The following is a 23,675-nucleotide window of genomic DNA, read 5'->3' on the forward strand; positions in this document are numbered from 1 at the left end:
CCCTGGATGCCAGGTGCTGGCATCCAACTTAGCTGCAGTCTGGGTGACCTTGGGCAGAGAAGGGCAAGGGGGTGCTAGCTGGGGAGGTTCAGCTAACAGAAGTTGGGCTTGCTTATAACCAGAGCTGCATGCCCCTCTCCTACCATTCCCTTACTTCTTTACCATCAGATGGGTGTCAGTCCCAACACACAAAGAGTTTATGCTGAATCGTTACACTGGCCAGGGCTGAGATGTGGTTTTGGTTTATTCTCTGCACTTAGATCCCTGCCTTTCTCTAAGCCCAAGGCATCAGGTGCCTCAGACTCCATGGTTGAGTTTCCATCACAGTCTCTGTGGCTGCTGTCCCTTGGAGCAAGGTCATCTCCTGAGGAGGCGGCCAGTGTTTAAACAGCTGTCTCTGTGGACACCAAGGGCTGTGAAGGCATCTATAAATCATCATATCTTAGATTTCAAGGAGTTTGGCTCACGAGGGTGCACTGTCATAGGAAAGAGAGGGACCAGCCAGAACGTCAGTCCTAAAGTTACAAAATCCAGGTGATAGAGGAACAGCTGCTGGCTTCGTATTGGTCTTTCCAGAATAACATGAGTCAGGCTGGAGAGATGGCTCCATGGTTAAGATACTTGCTGATCTTTCAGAGGGACCTGAGTTTGAGTCCCAGGTCTCACGACCACTGGAACTCTAGTGGTTCCTATGCCTCTGGGCATCCTGTGCATCTGCATGTGTGGACACAATACCCAGAATAATTAAAAATACATCTTAAGGAGAATAATGTGAGCAGCCGAATAGTCAAACCTGTACAATCCCACTAGCTGCTCCCTAATATTTGTCAGAGAATAAACCTCTCTTTAAGTCAGAAGGACACATGAGAGCCGGGGAAGCGTGCACCATTTGAAATTTGTACAACGATGGAGAAACTGGACTCACAACGGAAAGCTAAAAGGACAGTTCTCCCTTTCAGCTGTTTGAAAACCACAGTTACTCAGCAACAATGATATATTTTAGAATTGTAGTGTACACTGAGATGAAAGCCAACAGATTCCTAGTGTGTTTTATTTTAAATCTGGAGATAGTGAATTTGTATTCTCAGGAATTCTCGGCAATGTCAAAATTATGTTTATTTTATTTTAAGCATAATTCTAGTAATCTTCACACTATTGTTGGTCAGTTAAAATGTGTGTTTAAGAAAGAAAATGCACCAAATTGAGTAGTACTTACAAAGAACAGGAATATTCAAATGGTGAAATAATAATTTAAAATTCATGTCTTGCAGTAAGATAACAGCTCCTCATGGAATCACATGTGGACACTACCCATTTACGGACTTACTTTGTTATACCTGAAGAGTAGGCATGAAGTCTACTGCATATGTGGACTTATAAGTAGGAATTTTATTCATCCATTCTTTAAAAAACAAATTAGCTTATAGATGCCTTAGGTATATTGTACCATGCAAGATGTGTAAATTAATTTTATTGTAAAGTAAGGGCTTCTGGTGTTAATGACTTCCAAATGTAAGCCATCTGGGCTGGTAGAATGCTTACTTAGCATGTGCAATGCTCTGGGTACCATCCCTAACTCCACATAAACCCAGTATGGTGGTGTATGACTGTAATCCCAGCAATTAGGAGGTACAGGTAAGAGTTTAAGGTCATCCTGGGCTACATGGGGCAGCTCAAAGTATCGAAGTTTTATGTAGTCAATTGTTTTGGAAAGGTATCTTCTGATTGTATTTAAGCTTGGGGATTAGACATTCGACATTTGAATTTTGTTGTTTTACTATCCGTCCTATATCAGTGTCACTTTGAATATAATATGCCGGCTCCTGTCCCTCAATGTCCCCCACTGAAGGATGAGGAAAGTGAACATCATTAACTTGGATGGCTGGTACGCTGGTTATGTATCTCTCACAGTTTAGTGTCAGTCTCAGCTGATGGTAACCCTTATGACACACAGTGTTTGCCCCAGGTTCTCTGACTCCTGAATCTGGGTTTGAGCCATGATGGCTGATCCCATTTTTCTGCAGTCCTTAGCCCACTATAGAAGTCAGTTCTCTTGATAGATGTGGGGTTACAGGTGTGGGGTTGACCAGCTCTGAACTGACCCCACTGTCTCCTGCGGCATCACAGTATTTTACTCCCATCACTCATGTGGGAGTCTTCCCCATGCCAGATCTTGAGATCACTTCTTCCTTTGAAAGTAACCTGGGTGGCTAGTGCTTCTGTGTGTGATTCTGGGGGTTCAGAGAGATGATGCCATTGCCTCGCAGGGTATCTGGGAGGATGAATGGGGCCCTTCTGAGCACTGATGGGAACTTGGGTCATTCATTATCCGATACCACTCTCACCAGCCCTAATCGTTATCACAAGCACTTATCACTCCTTGCAGACATTAGTCTGAGCTTGTATATACATACCGGTCCTGGCTTTGGCAGGAAGGGATGGTGCTGGCTTCCAGGTCTGAGGCTTTGACTTCGCTGTGATCCCTTGGCCTTTACATGCAGGGATCCTTTCCAGTGCCCCACATGTGTCTTCTCCTGAAGGACTCTAAGGAGTGGCCAAGTATATAAGCCATGTCTCTCATGCCAAAGGAAGTAAGAGATGGGGCTGGAGAAATAGCTCAGCATTTAAGAACTCTGGCTACTCTTCTAGAGGACCCAGGTTCAATTCCCAGCACCCACAGGCCAGCTCACAACTTGTCTTTAACTCCTGTTCCAGGGGATCCAACACCCCCCCACACAGACACACATGCAGTCAAAACACCGATGTGTTTTAAAAAAGAAAGAAACTAAGAGATGTGTGTTGTGCATATCTCATTAACAAACCACACATCTGCTGTTCTTTATAGCTTCTTGTGTCCACTAACACACTCTGAAAAGAAAGAGGCAAAAATAAGTAGAAAATTTTTTGGCTTTCCGCATCATCTTCTTTTATCCCTTCACACTGAGGGATGGGTACCCGGAAAAGGATCTGTCTAGAGTGTCAGTGCCATAATGTCTTGTCACATACCCTATGATAACAGAGTGTCTTGGATCTCATAGGTATCGGTCCCAAGCCGCTTCTTATGGAGAAGCTAAGAGGCAGCGTTTCCTCAGTGAGCTGGCCCAGCTGGAGGATAATGTCCACCTGGCACGGTCACAGGCTCGTGACAAGCTGGACAAGTACTTCCTGGAGCAGATGGTAGGAGGACCTCTAAGCTCCTCAGGGCATGTAGAAGGAGAGTTTGTCTGCCTACAGGGCCTAATTGCTTGACTGCTAGTGGGCTGCTTGAGCCACATTTGCCCTGCCCATGTTTGCTTCTTCCCGGCAGGTGGAAGACAAGCTGGCTTGGGAGAGACACTCATTTGAAGAGAAGATGAGCAAGGCCCCTGAGATCCTGGTGAGGTTAAGGTCCCATACCATCTGGGAGCGGATGTCTGTGAGGCTCTGTTTCACTGTACAAGGATTCCCTACTCCTGTGGTGCAATGGTGAGAGACAGCACTGCAGGGCAGCATCCCTATGTGCATGGGAAAGTGCATGCTGTAGCACCTGTTCTATAGACCTATGGAAGCCCAGGTGGGAGGTGTGTGCACAAAATTCAAAATGCCCTTATAATTAATTTTCTGACATTCAAAATTTAGAGACCCTGACCTAGTGGCACTTTCATAATATTTTGTTGAAGAGTTAGCTCCCTGCATTGATATGTATGTATTCTATGCACTGGCTTAGTTGCTGACCCTGCACACAGAGCCCATCTATCTGTTTTAATTATAGGAGGGCTCATGTAGGGAAGCTGTAAATATTGATATAGATATCAAAGCTGTAAATCTTTAAGCTCCACGGACCCTTGTTCATCAGTTGTTGACATCTCGAATTGCTGTTTATGTAGCTCCATGTCCTGGATCTCTCAGAGGAGTCTTGCAACCTTGTAGCTCAGCCCATCCACGGCGTTAGAGACAAGGGAGAATTGTAAGGCTTGCCCAACCGTGACCCAGTCTGTGGGTGGCTGCACTCTACTTTACAGGCCAGGTCTGGAGCTTACAGAACTAGGGGTCCGTGCACTCTGTGATAGTCTCCTCATGCGCTCCAATTGCAATGTAGCCTGACGGGCCAGCCTCGGACATGGCTAGCACCAGCTACATTTCTTTTTAAATGGAATGGTAACTTCTGAATTCATAGGATATGTGGGGGCTCAGTCTGTTTGAATGACACAACTCCTGCCTCTTCTAGAAAGCCAGATCCAGAGCGCCTTGCAGTAATGGGCAGGGGAAAGAGGAGCAGATGCTTCTTAGAGCACAAAGGAGGCTGGGACAAAACTGCAAACACAACTATGCCTGGGTACTGACATGAGTGTTTCTCTCTATCAGGTACAAGGACGGCAGCCTGATCTGCCAGGCAGGTGAGCCAGGCAAGTATCGGATTGAAAGTATGTATGGAGTCCACACCCTGGAAATCAACAGGTAAGGGTCCACAGCCAGTGTGTGCTGGCTCACACCCTATAACAATGTGCAAACTCAAGAGAAAGTGGAAGCTGGATGGGAGAGGATGGGAAAACCCCAATCCTCATACTCAGGAGAGTGAGGCAGAGAATTTGGGGTGTCTGGGCCAGCCTGATTGATTGAGGCCGTGAGTGTACCTACAATTTCAGGAGAGACTGGAAGACTGTCACATGATGGCACACACATGCTACACTCAGACACACAGATGCACACAGGCAAACTTATTTACCCAGCAACTTTGCCTAGATGTTTGCTTAGAATGAAAAATTTTTCTTCTTTTTAATTTAAAATTTGTGCCGGGCGGTGGTGGCACATGCCTTTAATCCCTGCCCTTGGGAGGCAGAAGGAGGTAGATCTCTGTGAGTTTGAGGCCAGCCTGGTCTACAAAGCGAGTCCAGGACAGTCAAGGCTACACAGAGAAACCCTGTCTCGAAAATATATATATATATATATATATTGTATGTATTGGGTTTTGTTGAAGAAGCAATGATTCTGGAATTTGTTCTTGATGACAAGGTAGATACATTCAATGACAGCTACAGTGGACAAGTATGTTCAGCCCATAGCAGATCTGGAGGAGACACCAGAGCCAATGGGAGCTTGGGGCTCACAGATAGAAAGTCAAAGCAGGAAGCTTCCAGGGGAAGGGTCCTGGATTAGCACACCTATCAGGATTCTTGATGAGTTTAGGTTGGGGTGACCAGCCATTTCCTGATGGAGATGGGTGAGGGCTCCATTAGGATGCAGGGAGGGGTCAGAGTGAGTGGGCTATGCTCTTGAGGTCCTGCTCCAACATGAGCCTGGTCTGACTGAAAGCCTTTTGTAGGCCTTGGCCCTGCTGCTGAGGTGGAATTTTCCCTTTCTATTTCCTAGCTTTTCTTTCTCTTCCTATCTGCTTCCTTATGACTCCTGCTTCTCTGTGTGTGTGTGTGTGGGGGGGGGGGACGACAGCCCTTCTCTTGGCTCATATTGGTTGCTCGAAGACAGTGTAGTGCTGTCCCTGAGCCCTGTAGGACTGTGGGCTCCTCAAGGACCTCATTATACAAGTGTCACTCCTCCATAGCTGTGTGGTCTCTATTAAGCCGGAAGCCCTGCTCCATGATAAGCTCCAGCCCCCGGCCTCACAGCTGCTTGGATTCCTCTGTCATCCCTTGAGGGCCAACTGAGTACCAGGTGCTAGTCTGGGAGATGTGGTACATGGATGGCCACCCACACTGGACTTGCTAGCTGGTATCCAGAAGGTGTCCCGTATTGAGCACAGGCAAATAGCAGGTAGTTGAGGGAAGAACTGGGTGGCAGGTCATGGCAAAATGAAGCCTAGAGCTAATTTCTTTGGGAAGGTGCATTCTGAGTTTCGAAGATGAGAGGGCAGTAGGTGGGAACTGGGTGTTCGGGTGAAAAAAATCTCCAAGAGTCTCTTGAAGTACACAGGTACTGGGGCTGGAGGGAGAAGGAGAACTGGAGGCCAGAGATAGACCTGTGGACCAGGGAACCTGCAGGACAGGGAGGATGCTGGCTTTGTTGTAGCCCCAAAGGATCTTAGATGCTAAGGCAAGCAGACAGGGTTCCTGTTGACTTGGGACCAGAGGGGCCCAAAGTGACGACTGCTAAGCTCTTGTTGAAGCTCAGCAGTGAGGAATGAGGTGAGGAGCAGGGAATGGGGCAATGGCGCTCATGAGAGAGATCCAGAAGATGGCACAGGTGTTGTCAGGTGCCCCTGGTGGAAGCAAACAGCTCCCAGAGAAGCCAGTTGGGTGGGTAGGTCTCCAGAGCAAAGGTGCTAGCTCTGTAACCGTAGCTCTTCCCTTGACTTCCGAGTCAGTGGTCAGCAAGCCAATGCCAGTTTTCTCAGGGATGACACTAATGTCAGAGTATCTGATCCCTGGGCACAGTGCACTCTGATCGGCTGGCACTCTGACCAGCAGGCCTGGGTAGGTCAGTTTGAATGAGCAGTTAGCTTTGTGTCAAGATGTGTTTTCTCTTTATCAAGCGTGAAAATAGTCACACTCTGACCCAATGTTGGCAGTCATCAAATTTTATGTCTAGAATAACATTGGCTCAAGCAGTGAAGAAACACTCAGAATGACCTAAGCTAACTGGCCCTAGAAGGCCAATGTGGAATGATCACGAAACCCAGGTTTCTTGACTTACAATTGCCAGGACTAGCACATCTCTCCATTTTTTTTCCTTTTCTTCTCCCTATTGGGACATTCTTAGCAGATCAAGAGAATTTCTTGTTCTTCAGGAAAAGAGCAATGGGAAACCCCACAAATTATAGCTCAGCTCAGCTGTTCATTCCAAAGCGCTGAGCTACACATCATCTGATCCGGGGCGTCTCCGGGTGTGGAATGCCTTGCCCTTCTCTCTAGCTGGCTGGGGAATGAGCCTTTCCTTGCATTCTGAGGTGACATTTATTCCTATGAATGTTCTTTGGCTCTTGCACCTCAGTTCTTAAGACGCTTAAACGCAAACTGGCTCCTTGGTAGAATCTGCACAGTGGTATGTAGCCTCATGCATTTTCCTCTGGCCACCTACAATGAGAACCTCCTTTTTTTTTTTATTTTCAAAGTATTTTTATGTTGTTCTCTTACTCTGAGGGGCATGTAGAACAGTCCTTTTCTTTTCTTTTCTAGTTAGTGACGTCACTATCACCCACTCTTTGCAGAATGTTTTCATAACTAAACTTTTCTTACATTTTACTGTCTGACTTTGGTATTTAAGTTCGGAATAGTTGAGTTTTAAGTCTGATTTCTGTATCACTGACTGTTTAAGGACCGGGGCGTTGTCCACCAATGAGGAATTCACTTGTGATGTTGTCTGTCCATCTTTACAAAAGATAAGATGGCAAGTTCTCACAGAAATTGTGTTGAGACACTTTCACACTGAGACTCTGAGGAGCGAAGGTGCCCCCATGGAAGTAAAAAACGGAGACCAGAAAAAACCCTCCTATTCTGGGAACACATCCAAGCAGAAAGCAAAACCCTCGCAAGTTCTCTCAGCATGAAGCAAAGGCTAGAATTAGACTCTGAGTTTGCTGAGCACTCTCTGTGAGGCCCTGAGGAACAGAAAGGGAGGGAAGGTCCTCCCCTCCTCCAGGGCATGGTGGGGATGGGGTCATAGTTCACTGGCTCCAAGTTAGCCTTCATGAAATCAGAGTTCGGTGGAGTTCCCAGAACCACCTGGACTTTCTCTTTGCTTCCTATTTTGCTCCCGCCCGTCTTTTCCCTACACCCCTGTCACACCCAGCAGTGGGGGAAATACTCCAACCCCAAAGCTCACTTTAATACACGGATGGGTTCTCTCGTTAATTTATACGTGTACCACCATTTCCATGTTCTGTATAGTACAAAACACCAAGGACAAAGAACAAGATAAAGGAAGATGCTAGAAGTTGTAAGCGGGGCTGCACCCTGCCCACCCAGCAGCCACTTGGGTGCACTCAATTCTAGGGAACCACTGCCATAAATCTCATATTTGGGCAGGTCATGGGTTTCCTTAGATGGAAGCTGTGGACCCTGCCCCCTCAGCTGGCTTTCCTAAGCAGAGGAGTGCCCTGAGACCTGGCTGCAGAGGACGAAGCTCTGCCATCAGACCTCCTAACTCCCTGCCTTTGTGCCCTAGCTGGAGCTAGAAGTGCTAATGGGTGAACGGAGGAGCTAATCAGTGTTAATGCGTTAGGTGGCGCTGTCCCATCTTCATGGCTCAGTCAGCCCAGGGCAAGCCGGGAGTAGAGGAGAGGCTGCTGGGCGGCCTGCTCACATCAGCACTTCCTTCGCATCTCCTGTGGTCCATTCTGTGACAAGCTTTGTTCTCTCCCTGTGCCACTTCAGCTCTTCTTTACTCGAGAACATCTCAGAGGGTCTGGAAGCCCCTGATGTTTGGAGGAATTTCCAGGAAGAAAGGAAGCTTTGGACAGAAGTGGGGAAATCTCTTCCATCTTTTGGTTCAGGGATGATGATAAGCTTCATATTATTTATAAAATTGCAACAATTTTTCAAATACATGGCTTTATTTTAATCAACAAAGTCATCCTTATAAAGCATTTCAGGAATTCAAGATATAGATTTTTGGGGGGAGGGATAACATTGATAGTTGAGGACTGTGAGCTGATCCAAGGCAATGCATGATACCAATGTACCATGGTACCACGGCTATAGTCCTACTGCCTTGGCAACCATGTCTCCTGCAGCCACTCTGATTGGCCATTATTGAGAATGACCCTGACTTGCCAAGATGAGCAGTTAGCAAGAGAAACAAGTTATTTACCTTGAACTCAAATGACGTCATCCAATTAAACAGAGCTGGCTTGACTGAGGCCTAGGCACAGACAACTAATATACTATATAAATTATACTCTACAGAGTTCTCAGCACTGTCCTTAGCTATGCAAACAGGATGTGATATATCTGAGCATAGGCATTTATTATGGCTTTAAAAATTGAAGAAGTTTGCAGTGCAACTAAGGAAACTTGGTTTGGAAACCATCATATTAATATGAAGGGCTATTGATGGAATTGGAGATGGTATGATCTATGCAGTTGACTGGACACTTGGGTACCCTCCATGTCCACACACTGCTGAGGGACTCTCCATGGTCTAAGTGTTATTCTTCCCTGCTGGGCCAATGGCAGCTTTTGTCCTCTGGGCTCTTCCTGTAAGTCCTGCCCAGGCTTCCCCATGAACTCTGCTGTCTGCTGCTGGGTGGTCAGGGTGCGGTTGTCCTGCCCCTACTTCCAAGTTGTCCGTGCCATTGCGCAGCCCCTCTTGAGCTCCGTTTTGGTTGGGCAGTCACTGTAGGAGACTTTGCCTCTTTTCATCGGCTTTCCAGGACCTCCAGCCATGCCTACAGTCACCAAGCTGTCATATTTCTCATGGGCAGTGCTAATGCTAGTGGGCATGGGTGGGTGTCAGTGGAGCAAGCGTCTACATTGCAGATCTCCTGGCTGTGCATGATACTTTTGTTCTGATGTTGGGCTCTGATGTCAAACTGCATAGCTGACTGGTTCCTAATCAGACCAGGCCAGTGCTGCACTGTGCTAACTACGGGTGGCAGCTGGCGCTCATTCCTCCCAGGTGAATGGAACACGATGTCCCAGTGTGAGTGTCCAGATGGACAGGGCTGGGTTGTCCTCTGTGAGCAGTGGCATTTAAAGGGGGCCAGATGCCATGCATGACACAGCAAAAGTGGGTTGAAACTCCAGAGGGAAAAGAAAGGAATTGGCAGATGGTACAGGTCTCTGAAAAGTCTCTCCCCTTTCTTAGAGATATTACATTTTGGGGGGAGGGTCAAAGAACATATGCTTAGCTCTGAAAGCTACAGAGAAGAGAGTTAGATGGCCGAGAACTTCCAGGAAGAGCTGTTTGCCTCTGGGAATACTGGATTAATGTACTTTAAAGTGAGACTTGGGCCAAGTTTCCATTTCTCAAAAGTGAGCTGGCGCTGTTTCTTCCCCAAGATTAAGGCCTCACCTAGCACCCCCATTTAGAAAAGAAGAAGCAGCAGGAATGCAAATTTTGCAGCCATGTGGACCTTGTTTTCCAATTTCTCTGAGTCCCAAGTTCTCCCTGGTGATTTCCAGGTTTTGTGATACTGTGATATAGGACAGAGGCTGAGGGATGTGGGATATGGCTCAGTCAATGGAGCGCTTGTAAGTGTCAAGATCTGAGGTTGATTTCCAGAATACACAGGAAAAGGCTGAACATAGTGGCATATACTTTTAACCTCAGTGCTGGCAAGGCAAAGACCTGTGGATACATGGGGCTTTCAATCTATCTACCTACCTATCATCTACCTACCTATCTACCTATCATCTATCTATCCATCTATCTATCTATCTATCTATCTATCTATCTATCTAGTGAATAGCTCCCAGGAATTTTTCTAGAGCATGATCTCTGCTTTCAAATGCATGCACACATGTGTATATACATACATATATATATACATACACACACACACACACACACACACACACACACACACACACACACACATATGTATACACATAGGCGAGGCCATGAGAGCGAGGCTCCCCATCAAGGACCTACTAGTATACCTGGCATAAATCAGAACACATGAAGCTGCCTGTCTCTCTCTTGTCAGGTTTTCTGGGGAGCCTGAAGGGGTGTCAGTGAAGGTGTGGCCTCACTTCTGAAGGATGGAAGTGGGACATGGGAGCTCTGCACCCTGAGAATTTGGGCCCTTGCCACTTTCAGGTCATAGTCTTCCTGGGATAGACACACACCCATGTCTTGGGTGGTGTTTCACCAGTCTGGGTGTTTTAATGACACCTGTGTGGGTCATTCTAATCTGGGGATTGTGTCATTTGTGATTCTCAGCACCAGCTGCTGGCTTGGGAGTCCTGCTGGGGAGTGAGGTGGGGCTCTGGATCTGCTTTACCTGACCAGCAGGGTGCTCCACACATAAGAAGGCTCAGCTGTGGCTCCTGCCTGGGGCTCTGGTGGGTTCTCAGCAGCCTGGTCATGCTGTGTCTCAGAGCCATTTAGAACATTGGCAGGCACAGGCTCAGGGTGGGAAGCATCAACACAACATGGAAGTTGGGACCAGTCGCCAGCTCCTGGGCTACCTTTAGCCAGGCGGAGAGCAGCTCCCCAGGCAGGAGAGAAACTCCTGACCACAGAAGAGGCACAGGGCTCCCCCCAAATGTGCTTCCCTATGGTCTCTGCAGGAAGGGTTTTTCTGTGGATTAAGGCCCCAAAGATTTTCTCCGTGACTACTTGAAACAACAGACTCCACTAGGCTGAAAAACAGGGTCAGACAGAGAGTGATTTCTTCTTGAGAGTGACATAAACAATTTCTGGAAGGAGTCCTATTCTTTCATTCTGAGAGGCCAGGCCAGGCATAGTTTGGGGTCAGGCATTCATCTGTATCTATAATTAATACTATGCTCTGCCCTTCATCCCAAGATAGGGCTGGTGGTGATCTCCAATAACACACAAGTGATCTGGGCAATGTGGTTGCTTTCTAAGAATCCTTTGTTCAAGTTCAGGACTTCAACTGTGTCCCAACATCTCACAGACTCACTTTCTCTCCCCCAAGGGCCAACTTTGAGGACACAGCCACCTATTCAGCAGTGGCAACCAATCCCCACGGACAAGTGTCTACCAACGCTGCAGTAGTGGTGAAAAGTATGTTCCTGCTTTTGTCCGGGTAGGGGAAAACTTTTGTCGTTGCCTGTCTCTGTGCCATAGTCACTCAGTGTTCCCCACAGGGTACCGAGGAGATGAGGAGCCTTTCTACTCTGTAGGACTCCCAATTGGATGTGAGTACCCTGGGTGTCTTTGTCTAGAAAGATGCTTAGTGACACAGCAGAGAAGCGAGGAATGATTTTCGTAGGAAAACATCTTTGTGGTTTTTGTTGTTGTTGTTTGGGTTTTTTTGCTTGGTTTTTGTTTTATGGTTTTTTGAGACAGGGTCTCTGTGTATTAGCCTTGGCTGTCCTGGACTCACTTTGTAGACCAGGCTGGCCTCAAATTCACAGTGACTCACCTGCCTCTGCCTCCTGAGTGCTGGGATTAAAGGCGTGTGCCATCACGCCCAGCCTGGGTAGAATCTTTGTTAAATTTATGTTTTTAATACCTTTCTAGGTTTCCCCAGTCATGGTTAGTGTGTGACAATTTTCCGTGCTGGCAAGCTGGTATATTTAGACACAGGTGACACCATCACTTGTAGAGACTTTATATATATGAATTGGAAAATGAAATGAACACAAATTCCTAGGCAGAACTATGACGGTGCCAAATCTTGTGTGTGAGGACACTCCATGCTCCTGAAAGGCCCTAGGCCATTTCTTTGGATCAGCTAGCTGGGCTTTAGATGGGACACACAGCCAGGGTATGCTGAGGATGCTACACTGCACCAGTGTCCGGCAAACCTCTTCCTTAGGAGTGGTACCCCGAAGCATTCAGCCTCTTGCTCTTTTGTCCGCATTAACAGGTGCAGGTGCAGGTTGAAGTCTAGCCTAGTTGAAGTCTAGTCTAGGTTGAAACTACATAATAAAATCTTGTCTCAACAAAGAATGGGGAAAACAGCTCAATGCTAGAGTGCTCTCCTAGTGTGTGTGAGGCCCCAAGTCTGACACCAGTGCTACAACAAGCGATTGGTTTTCTTCTGAAGCATATTTGCTTTGCTAAGTACATTTTTGGGGTTTAATCTGGTTGTAGTTGACGTCTGCAGACCTAGTTAGTTCACTTGCTGTGAAATGACACATGGATAAGAGTTCTACAGTTTAAAGAGGAAAATCACTCCAATGAGTATGACTTTCCAAAGTCACTCTTTGGGCTGAGGCAGGATGCAAATCCTATGCTGTAAACACAGCAAGGCCCATGCTGTGCCCCTGTGTGACCTTGTCCCTGATGACAAGACACATGGACTACTTTTATGCCTACAGAAAGGTGACTGACAAGGGGCCATTATTTCTCAGGGTTATGGGTTTGTAGATCCTATATCCCAGGTCACCAGTGTGCGTTCTGGCAGAGGGAGGATGCTCCTGGCTTGTACACAGTCCTCCCTTGTCCTCCTGGGCACACAGCCTGCTCTCTTCCTCCTCTGTAAGGGCACTGACCCTGCCATGGTGCTCATCCTCATTCCATCAAACATCAATCACCTCTGAAGGCCCTGCTGCCCTCATACCATGGTGGTTAGGGCTTCAGCTTATGAGTTTGGGGGAGGCAGGCCCTCAGGAAGGACCTTTCTCCCCCAGAGGCCTTGTAGTCCAGAGCCAGGCAAGGAAGCAGCTGGCAGTGGCTCTGAGTGTATTTGCTGTGCAGAGAGAGGCACAGACACACGTGCTAAGTGCTAATGGTGTCTCCTTCACCCCAGTGCCACTTTCATCTGTGATTCCATACACACATTTTGATGTCCAGTTTTTGGAGAAATTCGGGGTCACCTTCAGAAGAGAGGGTGAGACAGTCACACTCAAGTGCACGATGTTGGTGACACCAGATCTAAAGAGAGTACAGCCGAGAGCTGAGTGGTACCGCGATGGTGAGTGTTGTGGTGGACCAGGCCTGGGGACACTGCTGACATGTTGACTCTCCACTGCTGCTGCCCCCATGAGCCCTTTGTGGAAGAGTGGCCTTATGCACTTGTCCCTCACCCTTGCTGGTGTGCTAGCTGCCAGGGGTAGGGGGTGGGGCAGGAGAGGGTGAGCTTGGCAGCCAGCTCTGACCTTGAACATCATCTAGGGGCCTCCGGGAGCAGATGGTGGGGAAGCACCTGGAACTCACCTTGCCTCCGATGCCATTTCAGATGTGCTGCTGAAAGATTCAAAGTGGACGAAGATGTTCTTTGGAGAAGGCCAGGCCTCACTGTCCTTCAGCCACCTGAACAAGGACGATGAGGGACTGTACACCTTGAGGATCGTGTCCCGGGGTGGAGTCAGTGACCACAGCGCGTTCATGTTTGTCAGAGGTGCCTCAGTCAATGGCGTTTAAGCAGGGGGTGGGAGATAAGTGCGTAGCAGGAGGGGACAGGAAAGAGATGCAGGAAAGTGAGTCTCGGCCATCCCAGACTCCCCTGATAAGAAATAGCTCCTTCTGAAGTGCAAGGAGTGTATGTCATTGTGACCCTGAGTTGTGAGTAAGCCAAACCTTCAGAGCAAGTGTGCTCCATGCCGAGCTCCATGGAGGATGCTGCAGTGGGCTCATTTAGACTCTGGTGTTACAGACGGACACAAGTCTAAGACAATGGGGCTTTCATCTTTCCTGACTTCAGTCCTACTTACTATGGTTACAACGTGGCAGCAACAGTCACAGAATGTCCTGGGCCTGACAGAACCCTCTGTCCTGCTTCTAACCTCCAACATGAGCTCATCAGGATGCTGTTCTTAGTTATGTGGCAAAAAAAGTTCATGATGTGCCAGGAATAGTGTCAGGCAATAGCAATGTATGCATGTAAGCACTTGTCATATAAATGTATGTAGGCATGTTCAGATAAGTGTGTTCACGCATGATCTGTACAGACCATCTGAAATTCTCATGGCAACTTTGTAAGTTGCTCTGTTTTCCAGCTGGAGACACCAAAGCTCAGAATTTGGCTTCCTTTCCTTTGGAGGATCTAGGGCTAAATTTTGTTGGAGCCACAGTCTGAGAGAATTCCCTCTGTGAAGCCAGGGCTCTGTGCTCGAGCTATGTCACTTTCTCAGTGTGTTGCTTCTGCCCTCCCTGACTGACCCACCCCAGCTGTCCTCTGTGGGCTCCTTCCTGAGGCTGCTGGGTGAACCCCAGCTATGGCTGCTGTGCCTTGGCTACCATGCCCAGCACATAGCCCATTATCCTTAGCTGGTCCCTCCATTTACCAGCCTGCGGCTCTGGTTGTGGTTGGTATGTGAAAGCAATTGGGATGTTAGATTTACTCTCAGCAGGAGTTAGAACAGAGCTTAACAGAGGGCTCTACCATTAAAGTTTGTTACCTCAGGAACAAAAATATGCATCTCAGTCCTGCACTTCCCACAAGATCACATAAGCACACAGGGAGGTTTCAGGCTCTCCCATATAGTTTTGTGGGTTTTCTTAGGGTTAGCATTAACAGACACCTTCCATTCTCCTGTGTGCCTCTGGTAGAGTGTTTAGTACCATAAAGATGCAATGACTTCAACCGGGTTTGATTGCTTTGCTTATTCAGTACTATGGGCCGGAAGAACAGGACACAAACCTGGGGGAGTTCAACCGTTTTAATCACCTTCTGGAGGTTATGAGTGGAGAGGAAATGCGAGGCTCCATGCTCATAGATTGCTGGCTTTTAGTGCGCTAGGGAGGTTTGAACCAGACACCACAGAACACTCAGGCTTGTGTGAGTCTACAGGAGCTGTGGCTCCTGAACAAATATGAGCTTTAGGTAAGAAAATCAAATGGTCAGTGTATTAGCTTCCCAAACAGCTCTGCTGGCCTGCAGTGTGGGAACAGTCGACCCAGGCATTTCATCGAAAGATATCAGATCTCTCTCTCTCTCTCTCTCTGTTAATCCTCGCATTTTCTAAGAATTCTGAAATACAAAGGCATCTCAGTTGATATTTCTCAGGTGTTGCAAAGGCTAGCCCACCACTGTTTTATTTGTAAAATTTTGACAACTTATAAGATGTAACCAGATAAGATTAAGAAATGAATTTTAATTTTGTGTCAAATTACTAAAAAAGTCACAGATTCAAATAATTTAGTGATAAAGATCAGACTGAGTTTGGAGGTCTGTGGGCAGGTGTGGCAGTGGCTCCATCTTGTAAGTGATGTGAACATGTTTCCCCACCACAGATGCTGACCCACTGGTCACAGGGGCTCCTGGAGCACCCATGGACCTGCAGTGCCATGATGCCAACCGAGACTATGTTATTGTGACTTGGAAGCCACCGAACACCACCACCGAGAGCCCTGTCATCGGCTACTTTATTGACAAGTGAGTGTGCAAGTGAGTGTATACTTCATTCCATCCACAGGGATGGAAACACCAGTGGCATCACTAAGGCAGTAACACCCTTGGATGCATAATGTCACTGTAGGCTGACAGAACCATTCAGGGGAGTATTGCCACTATTTGGTTTTCCAATGTCACTGATAAAATAATTGGTAAGTGATGCTAGTAAGTTGAGCCGTGGGAGACCCCTCCCGCCTAGGGGCTTTGTTAGCCAGTAACAAGTCTAATCATCTGCAGGATAACTAGGTTGGGTGAGGTGGTGAACGTTCAACTCTACAACTTGAAGAGCCCAAAAGACAACTTTTCTGACCTTGCTGTTTTCTGCTGGGGATTTAACATAAACGTTTACATTTAAATTCCTCAAGCCAGGCACAGTGGCACATGCCTGTAATTCAGCACTCGGGAGGGCAGAGATGGGTGGATTACTGTGAGTTCAAGGCCAGCCTGGTCTACAAAGCAAGTCCAGGACAGCCATGGCTTCACAGAGAAACCCTGTCTCGAAAAACCAAAACCAAAGAACCAACCAACCAAACAAAAATCCTTGGGCTATTAAAAACAGAGACTAATCTTACCTACATTTCCAGGTTTCCAGACAGGACTATATTTTCAAAAGTCTTCCAAATTCCGCCTAGGAAGGGTCCTAGAAAGTAGCATTTTACTGGTCAGTAGCCTGAGCTGGATCCCAGTACAGCATCGGCCCTGGCTCAGCTCAAGCAAGATGTACAGTGGAGCCAGAGGAAGGGACACAGACAGAGACTCTCCCCCAGACTTAATCTCACAAGGCCTCACCACCCAAGCTGCAAAAAGAATTGCCAACAATGTAGCTTGTCTTGTCCAACTTAGATGTGATAGATTTTTGCTTTATCTTATATTTTACTATCATCTAGATAGTAAGCCTGCTCTTTTCTGATGAGAAACAGAAAGGGAACAGATTCAGATGTGGGGGGAAATGGGAGAGGAACTGGGAGGAGTAAACATGTTTGATGATGGGAATTATTTTAAGCTATAAACCACAAAAATTGAACATATCTGTCTATCCGTGTAACTACACATATGTGTCTTTCTATCACCTACTCTTTTCTCAGTTATCATCTGTCTGTCTGTCAGTCTGTCTGTCTATCATCTATGTATACTTCTATCTTACATTGTAGGTCTATCTGATCTATTATTTATTAACTTCTGTCTTGTCTGCTTTACCTTCCAGCTTTCCCCCATCTTATCATGATTTTCTTATCTAGAATCCATCATGTGCCTACATGGATCTTATCATGCCTGTCTTATCTATTAGCTTATCTATCAGCTCTATCATCTATCTATAATTTATCTTATATTTACCTCTTCTATCCATTTATCCAGCCATCCTCTATAGATGTGTGTGTGTGTGTGTGTGTGTATATACATATATATGTATATATATATTGAATTTACTATTTTAAGGTTTATTGTATTACTATCAATAGAAGTCAGTATTTCAATAGTATAAATATTTAGACAACAGGCATGCTCCCTGTGATGACTGCTCTGTGAGAATACACCTCTGATAATTTGGTAGACTACCATATGTGCTTTTTTTCCTCTGTATTTCATTTTTGTTTGAAGATGTGAGGTGGGAACCAACAACTGGGTCCAGTGTAATGATGCCCCAGTAAAGATCTGCAAGTACCCTGTCACAGGACTTTTTGAAGGAAGGTCATACGTGTTCCGTGTGAGGGCTGTCAACAACGCTGGAGTCAGCAGGCCTTCCAGGATCTCCGATGCTGTGGCTGCCCTTGATCCTGTTGACCTGAGAAGGTTACAAGGTATGCTCACTAACCCCAGAAATGACTGGGGACCTCTGGGTGACCTGCATGGAGTTAGTTTTTTCTCTGTTAGCCACCGATAGAAGGTTTAAGTATGGCATCCCATGATGAGTGTGGCAGGGCGATGCTTCCCTATTCTCAACATCTCCATCAATATTGTCTTTAGATATGAAGGTGATTGACACGCCTTAGAGAGTAGAGGCAGCCAGGCAGGCACCTGTGCTTTACAGTACTGCTTCTTATCTCAATCAAGTACTGGAATCCAGAATGCTCAGTGTCACATGGCATGCATCTATTGATGGCACAGTTTTAATATGTAGTGAGAATCAGGTTACCAGGTAAAACTCTGTCTGAGTTTTACATTCTGTGCGCAGATTCCTTCCTGGGACTGGGCCCTTCACCATGGTTCGTGGGAGTCACTATTTTGACCTTACTGTGAGACCCGTGACTCTCTACAAAGAGCTGCTTGTGCTGAGAATTACCAGGAGCACTTCTGAAATAGCAGAGGCCATGACCCCATAACTGTTTTGCCTGTGTGCCATCTCACAACTTGCCCAAATTAGGATAAAGTGTGCTTCGCATAGGAACCCTTGGATGTCCAAAGTCACTGTCACCTTTTCTCTGCAGCGATTCATTTGGAAGGAGAGAAAGAAATTGTCATCTACCAGGATGACCTTGAAGGTGAGGCTCTCTTTTTCAGCTTTGTGAAACTTTGTGAAACTCGGCTCGAGTCGGAGACTGAGGCTGAGGGCAGAGGGGACAATGATCTAGCTGTAGTGTCCTGGGATCTGCTCTTCTGGTAGGGCCCAGAGGCATCGTCTAAAGACTCCTGCAGGTAAAGCTGAGGTTTGATTCCTAGCTGATGTTGGGTGCTTTCTTATTATCTATTGGTATTTGTGTGTGTGTGTGTGTGTGTGTGTGTGTGTGTGTGCGCGCGCGCGCGTGTGTGTGTGTGTGTGTGTGTGTGTGTGTGTGTGTGTGTGTGTGTGTATATATACATGTGTATCTGGAGGCCAGAGGACAACTTTGGCCTCAGGCACCTACCTTCCCCACACCGTCTCCTGAAACAAGGTATTTCAATGGCCTAGAACTTGCCAAGTAGTTCTCAAACCCCAGGCATCTGCCTGTCTCTGCCTCCTGAGGGCTAAAATTGCAAATGTGTACCCCTGGCTTATTACAAGGGTGCTGGAGAGCAACGTGCTCGGTACTGATTGAGACATTCTACACCTTACTAACTCTCTTAGTGAAAGAATTCTTTTAATTTTTCAGCAAGAATTCTATCATTTGATCTAAAATGGGTTGTGAGTCTCCTGTCAGATGGACTCCCTGACTTATAATATTGTATCTCTCTTCTTCAAGCTTTATGTTGAAATTATGTCTCATGCCTCCTGAGGCACTAGAAGTAGAAGCGAAGGAGACGCATAGCACACCATGAATCAGACATCCCGTGATTTCAGTTGAATGTATAGTCAGATCACAGTACAGTGAACAGAAACTTAAATAGTAAGATTCTAGGGGTGAAATGACCCGGTGGGCAGAAGCATTTTCTTGGCAAGCCTGGTGACCTGAGTTTGATTTCTGTAACTCACAGTGGAAGGATAAAACTAATTTCTGAAAGTTGTTCTCTGATACACACACACACACACACACACACACACACACACACACACACACACACACACACACCTCCTCCTCCTCCTCCTCTTCTTCTTCATTAAAAAAACAAACAAACAAGACTGCTAGTCATTTTGAAGCCACTAGCAAAGCAGGTGCTTCTTGGCTCTTCTTCAAAATTACCGTATTAAAGAAGATTGCTCCCAGGGCATTGCTGGCCAGAGTTGTCTTTTAGGCTTGCAGTATACGTCTGCAAAGGTGCAGCCTCACGCTTTGTGTTGTATCTTCTACCCCGTGAAGGCAACAGGGCCTCTGAAGGAGTGTGCTCTAACCTTGACCACAGACGAAGTAAAGTTCCATGAAAAGTACTAGGATTCTGCAGAGGTGACCCCCGAGGTGGCAGTAGTGGTCTTTGTCAATTATGTGTCTACAGAAGATCTCCAAAGCCATGAGAGATGCCTGATCAGTACTTAGCCAAGGGAACTGGCCCAGGTAGGGTGGCTTACAAGCCCCCACAGCTGTCTGGCTCCTCAGTCGGCCACTGCACCAGGCGCAGGACCCACTGAAACATAGAGATTTGAACGAGTGAGGAATGGCTCCTAGATACACTGGACGGCTGTGTTGCTGTGAGCAGGCCGTGTAAATGGGAGGCTTGGCATACTGGGGGACAGGCATTCTCTTTCACTCTCATGGGATGTAGGATTAGTGGAGAAATGCTGTGCTCTCCCAGTGTGGACTGTGGAATTCACACCCCATAACAAAGGCCCCGGTGAGAAGGTGCAGCTTGCTTCATAAATGCCTGCGCGTCTCTGATGAAACCTGCAGTACCAGCCCAGCCTAATAAAACTCCCAAAGGCAGGGACATTCCTGCCATGGCGTTCTGGGTAGGGAGCCACCTTTTAGTAAGCATAGCTGCATTTGGGAGGCGTGTCAAGTAAAGAATCATGTTGGGTAAAAACAATGTTGATTAATCGAAGAATTTCCACAGTAATAGCAGAGGTGAGACGGTGAGATGCTGCCTGCAGGCACCATGGTTTCTAATCCCAGAGGAAGAAGCAGAGGGTATTCAGGTAGTGCCCTGCCCCCTCCCTGCACCTCTCTTCCAGCTGGCTCCACCCTTCTGCGTGGTTGCTACACTCTTGGATGTGGCTGTGTCTTGTTTATGCATCAGAGCATTCCCAAGGCTGGTATCTGTTCAGAGATGGAGGATGAGACCCCGAGGTAGAGGACTTGGGACCTTCGAATCAGCCTTATGGGCCTGCTAACGACTGCGTAGAATAACAACTCTGGTGGTCTTCAGCGAGCCTGGCTGTGAACTGAGGTTCTGGGGTAATGGAGAGGATTGGAGAGTAAGTTTGTATCCTAGTGTTATTCTGTTGCCATGATTAGGAAAACAAAACAAAACCCCCTAACCAAAAGCAACTTGGGAAAAAAAAAAAGGTTTACACTTTTAGGTGACATTCTGCCACTGAGGGAAGTCAGGGCAGGAACTGAAGCAGAAACTGGGGGGGGGACTCTGCTTACTAGCTCATGGCTTCTTGGCTGGAAAGGAGGTGCAGGGAGAGGGATAGGGAGTACCTGAATGCCCTCTGCTACTTTGTTCTTGGCTCATGGTTTGAGAGCTTGTTCATACAGCCCAAGACCACCTGTCTGGGGATTGTACCGCCCACAGTGGGCTGGGGCCTTCCTGCATCAATTAACGATCAAGACAATGTTCTCTAGACAAGCCTACAGGTCAACCTGATAGAGGCAGGTCTTCAACTGAAGTCAAAGCTCTTCACTTTCTTCTCAGGTGACAGGTGGTATCAAGGGGACACTAGGAACTAACCAGGACAGCCTGTTTACTTTGGTCATTTAAACACAGATGTTTGCCTTAACTAATCTTTAAAGAGATGCTATAGTGTTTTAAAGTATCTTATATCTGAGTTTAAACATTTGCTACTAGCAAGCTCCCTTTTCTATCTTTTTTCATACAACCTGGACCCCCTCCCTTTCCTTCTCCCCCACCCCGACACCACCGAGGAGTCAAACCAATGCTTCGCACACACTCATCACTGTTCTCACACTGAACTACCTCCCTACCTCCCTGGTTCTGATTTTTTTTTTTTTAAAAAAATTCAAGCATTACTTTAGACATCTGTTTTAGTGAAATGGAAATATTACTTTTGTTGGCTAAGAGCAGCACTTCAACTAATTCAGTCTTTTTGTTGTCTTTCTAGTTTTATTTTTCACCCTAATCTCAGTTTGTTAGTTCTTTTCTTTGAACATTCTATTCATTTAATGTCTTTTTCCTAATTGAATTTACTTTTTCAATATTTACTGAATTATTACACCAAAAGAGGATGGCCCATTCTTAGAAAGGCTATGATATGTTCCTATATAAAGTACTAAGATTGTTTTTATGCATGTATTTTTAAAAAAAGATTTATTTATTTATTATTATATACAGTGCTCTGCCTGTATGTACACCTGCAGGCCAGAAGAGGGCACCAGATCTCATTATAGATGGTTGTGAGACACCATGTGGTTGCTGGGAATTGAACTGAGGACCTTTGGAAGAGCAGCCAGTGCTCTTAACCTCTGAGCCATCTCTATAGCCATTATTTATGTATTTTAAAACTTTATTAGGATGTGACTTTCTCTCTCTCCTCCTTCCGTTCCTCCCTCCCCTTCTCTTCCTACCCCCTCCCTCTCTTGCGTGCTTGCGCGTGTGTCCTGGTGTGATTGTGGAGGTCAGAGGACAACCTTGTGGGCTTAGTTCTCCCTTTCCACATTTATGTGGCATCCTGCTTGACTTAACTGTTAACTTGACACTGCCCAGAGCCACCAAATAGTCTCCGTTGAGGTAGTGCCCAGGTAAATTTGTGGATATGTCTGTTGGGGATTGTCTTGGTTGTTAATTGATGTAGGAGGAGCCAGTCCACTGTGAGCAGCACCATCCCCTGTGAGGGGTATTCTGGGTAATATAAGGAAGCTATCTAGCTAAGCATGAGCTCCAGTGAGCCAGGAAGTAGCGTTCCTCCATGGTGTCTCCTTCAGGTTCTTGCTTGCGTTCCCACACTGACTTTTTTCAGTGACGCGCTATGACCTGTGAGCTGAGTACACGCATGCCTTCCCTACGGTGCTGTGGGCTAGAGTGTTTTATCATAGAATGGAAATGAAACTAGAGCGTGTGGTTCCTGGGGCTTGAACTCAGGTCACTAGGCTTGTGCAGCAAACACTTTAATTTACTCAAGGATCCTGCTGCCTCTGCTAGAGTGATTTCCTTCTACTAGCCCCGTATTCAGGACCCTGTGGAGTGCCTTTGGAACAGGGAGCCTGTACTCTGTGTGTTCAGTTGATCATCTCCTCTGGAAATTGCAGCCCTTGGCTTTGGTTTCTCATTTTCTTGACTGCTGGACTCTTCAGAGCATTTCAAATTCCAAATCAACCTAAGATTTCAGCAACTTAAGGAAACGTCTTCTGGGGTGCTGGTGGCTTCCTTGGGTTACAGATGAAACAAGGCCCAGGATGGGGACCCAGAAGTCCCATGCTTAAAACCCGAGCTCAGTGGCTACAGAATTTGGTGTGGTCTGGGCTCCTATTCAGCATTCTAGATTGGAATTGGTCAGTGTTGTCTTCCAAAAGAAAAAAAAAATTAGGATATGGAAACATTTTAAATAATAAAAAGATAAAAATTATATATGCACTATACATGCTGTATTTTTTATCAAAATAATTTTAGTCTGAGAAGTATTTCTGTATATAAGAGTACATAGCACAGCGTTACATGTCTCCATCTTCATTCAGTGTAACCATGGCCCAAGAGAACTGGTAGGAAGTGAGCAGAAGCCAGGGGCATTTGTAAGTAACCAGCTGTACGCAGCTCCACAGCAAAAGACACAGGGAGGAGTATTTGGTCATTTCCTTTCCTCTTTATCTCTGCAGACCTCTCCCCTCACCCTAGGTGTGTTTCTGTGAATCTCACCAGTTCTTTCTTGGCTCCCAGGTCAGTCTTAGCCTGGTTCCTTCTGTCTGCAGCTAGCATCTTGGCAGGTCTGTTGCTTGCTTCCCCCAAGGTTGCATTAGAACATCCTAATGGCTCAAGGATTTCGCCCTCATTGAGAGCTCTCTGCTTGTGAGGGCTGGGTTTTTACTCCTTCCTTGGTATCCAATGATGTGCGTCTTAGTCCCCAGAGGCCATGCACCCTAAACTATACAGATAGGTCTGAGTGCTGCAGTATGACATCCGGTTTGCAGCTCCTGCCTGGTCCAGGATGGCGGGAGCCATATATGCTATGTCCTCTTGGTTTGCTCCATCAGAAGTGATTTGGCTCTGGGAGCTTGGCAGAATTTTCTGTGCCTTTTCCTGGTACCTT

At 46.6% G+C, this 23,675-nt stretch overlaps 1 protein-coding gene across 1 annotated transcript in view; it reads left to right on the plus strand.

The window, feature by feature from the left end:
- Positions 1–23,675, plus strand: part of Myom2 (myomesin 2) — a 66,567-nt gene that overhangs the window by 8,566 nt on the left and 34,326 nt on the right. The window contains exons 4-13 of the mRNA XM_051170015.1: positions 3,039–3,177; positions 3,308–3,465; positions 4,345–4,437; positions 11,537–11,625; positions 11,709–11,759; positions 13,319–13,483; positions 13,748–13,909; positions 15,745–15,886; positions 17,504–17,703; positions 18,331–18,384. Of these exons, the coding sequence (XP_051025972.1) occupies positions 3,039–3,177; positions 3,308–3,465; positions 4,345–4,437; positions 11,537–11,625; positions 11,709–11,759; positions 13,319–13,483; positions 13,748–13,909; positions 15,745–15,886; positions 17,504–17,703; positions 18,331–18,384 (1,253 nt within the window). The remainder of the gene's footprint in view (positions 1–3,038; positions 3,178–3,307; positions 3,466–4,344; positions 4,438–11,536; positions 11,626–11,708; positions 11,760–13,318; positions 13,484–13,747; positions 13,910–15,744; positions 15,887–17,503; positions 17,704–18,330; positions 18,385–23,675) is intronic.

Source organism: Acomys russatus, chromosome 27 (assembly GCF_903995435.1).
Source record: "Acomys russatus chromosome 27, mAcoRus1.1, whole genome shotgun sequence".
Taxonomy (NCBI): Eukaryota; Metazoa; Chordata; class Mammalia; order Rodentia; family Muridae; genus Acomys; species Acomys russatus.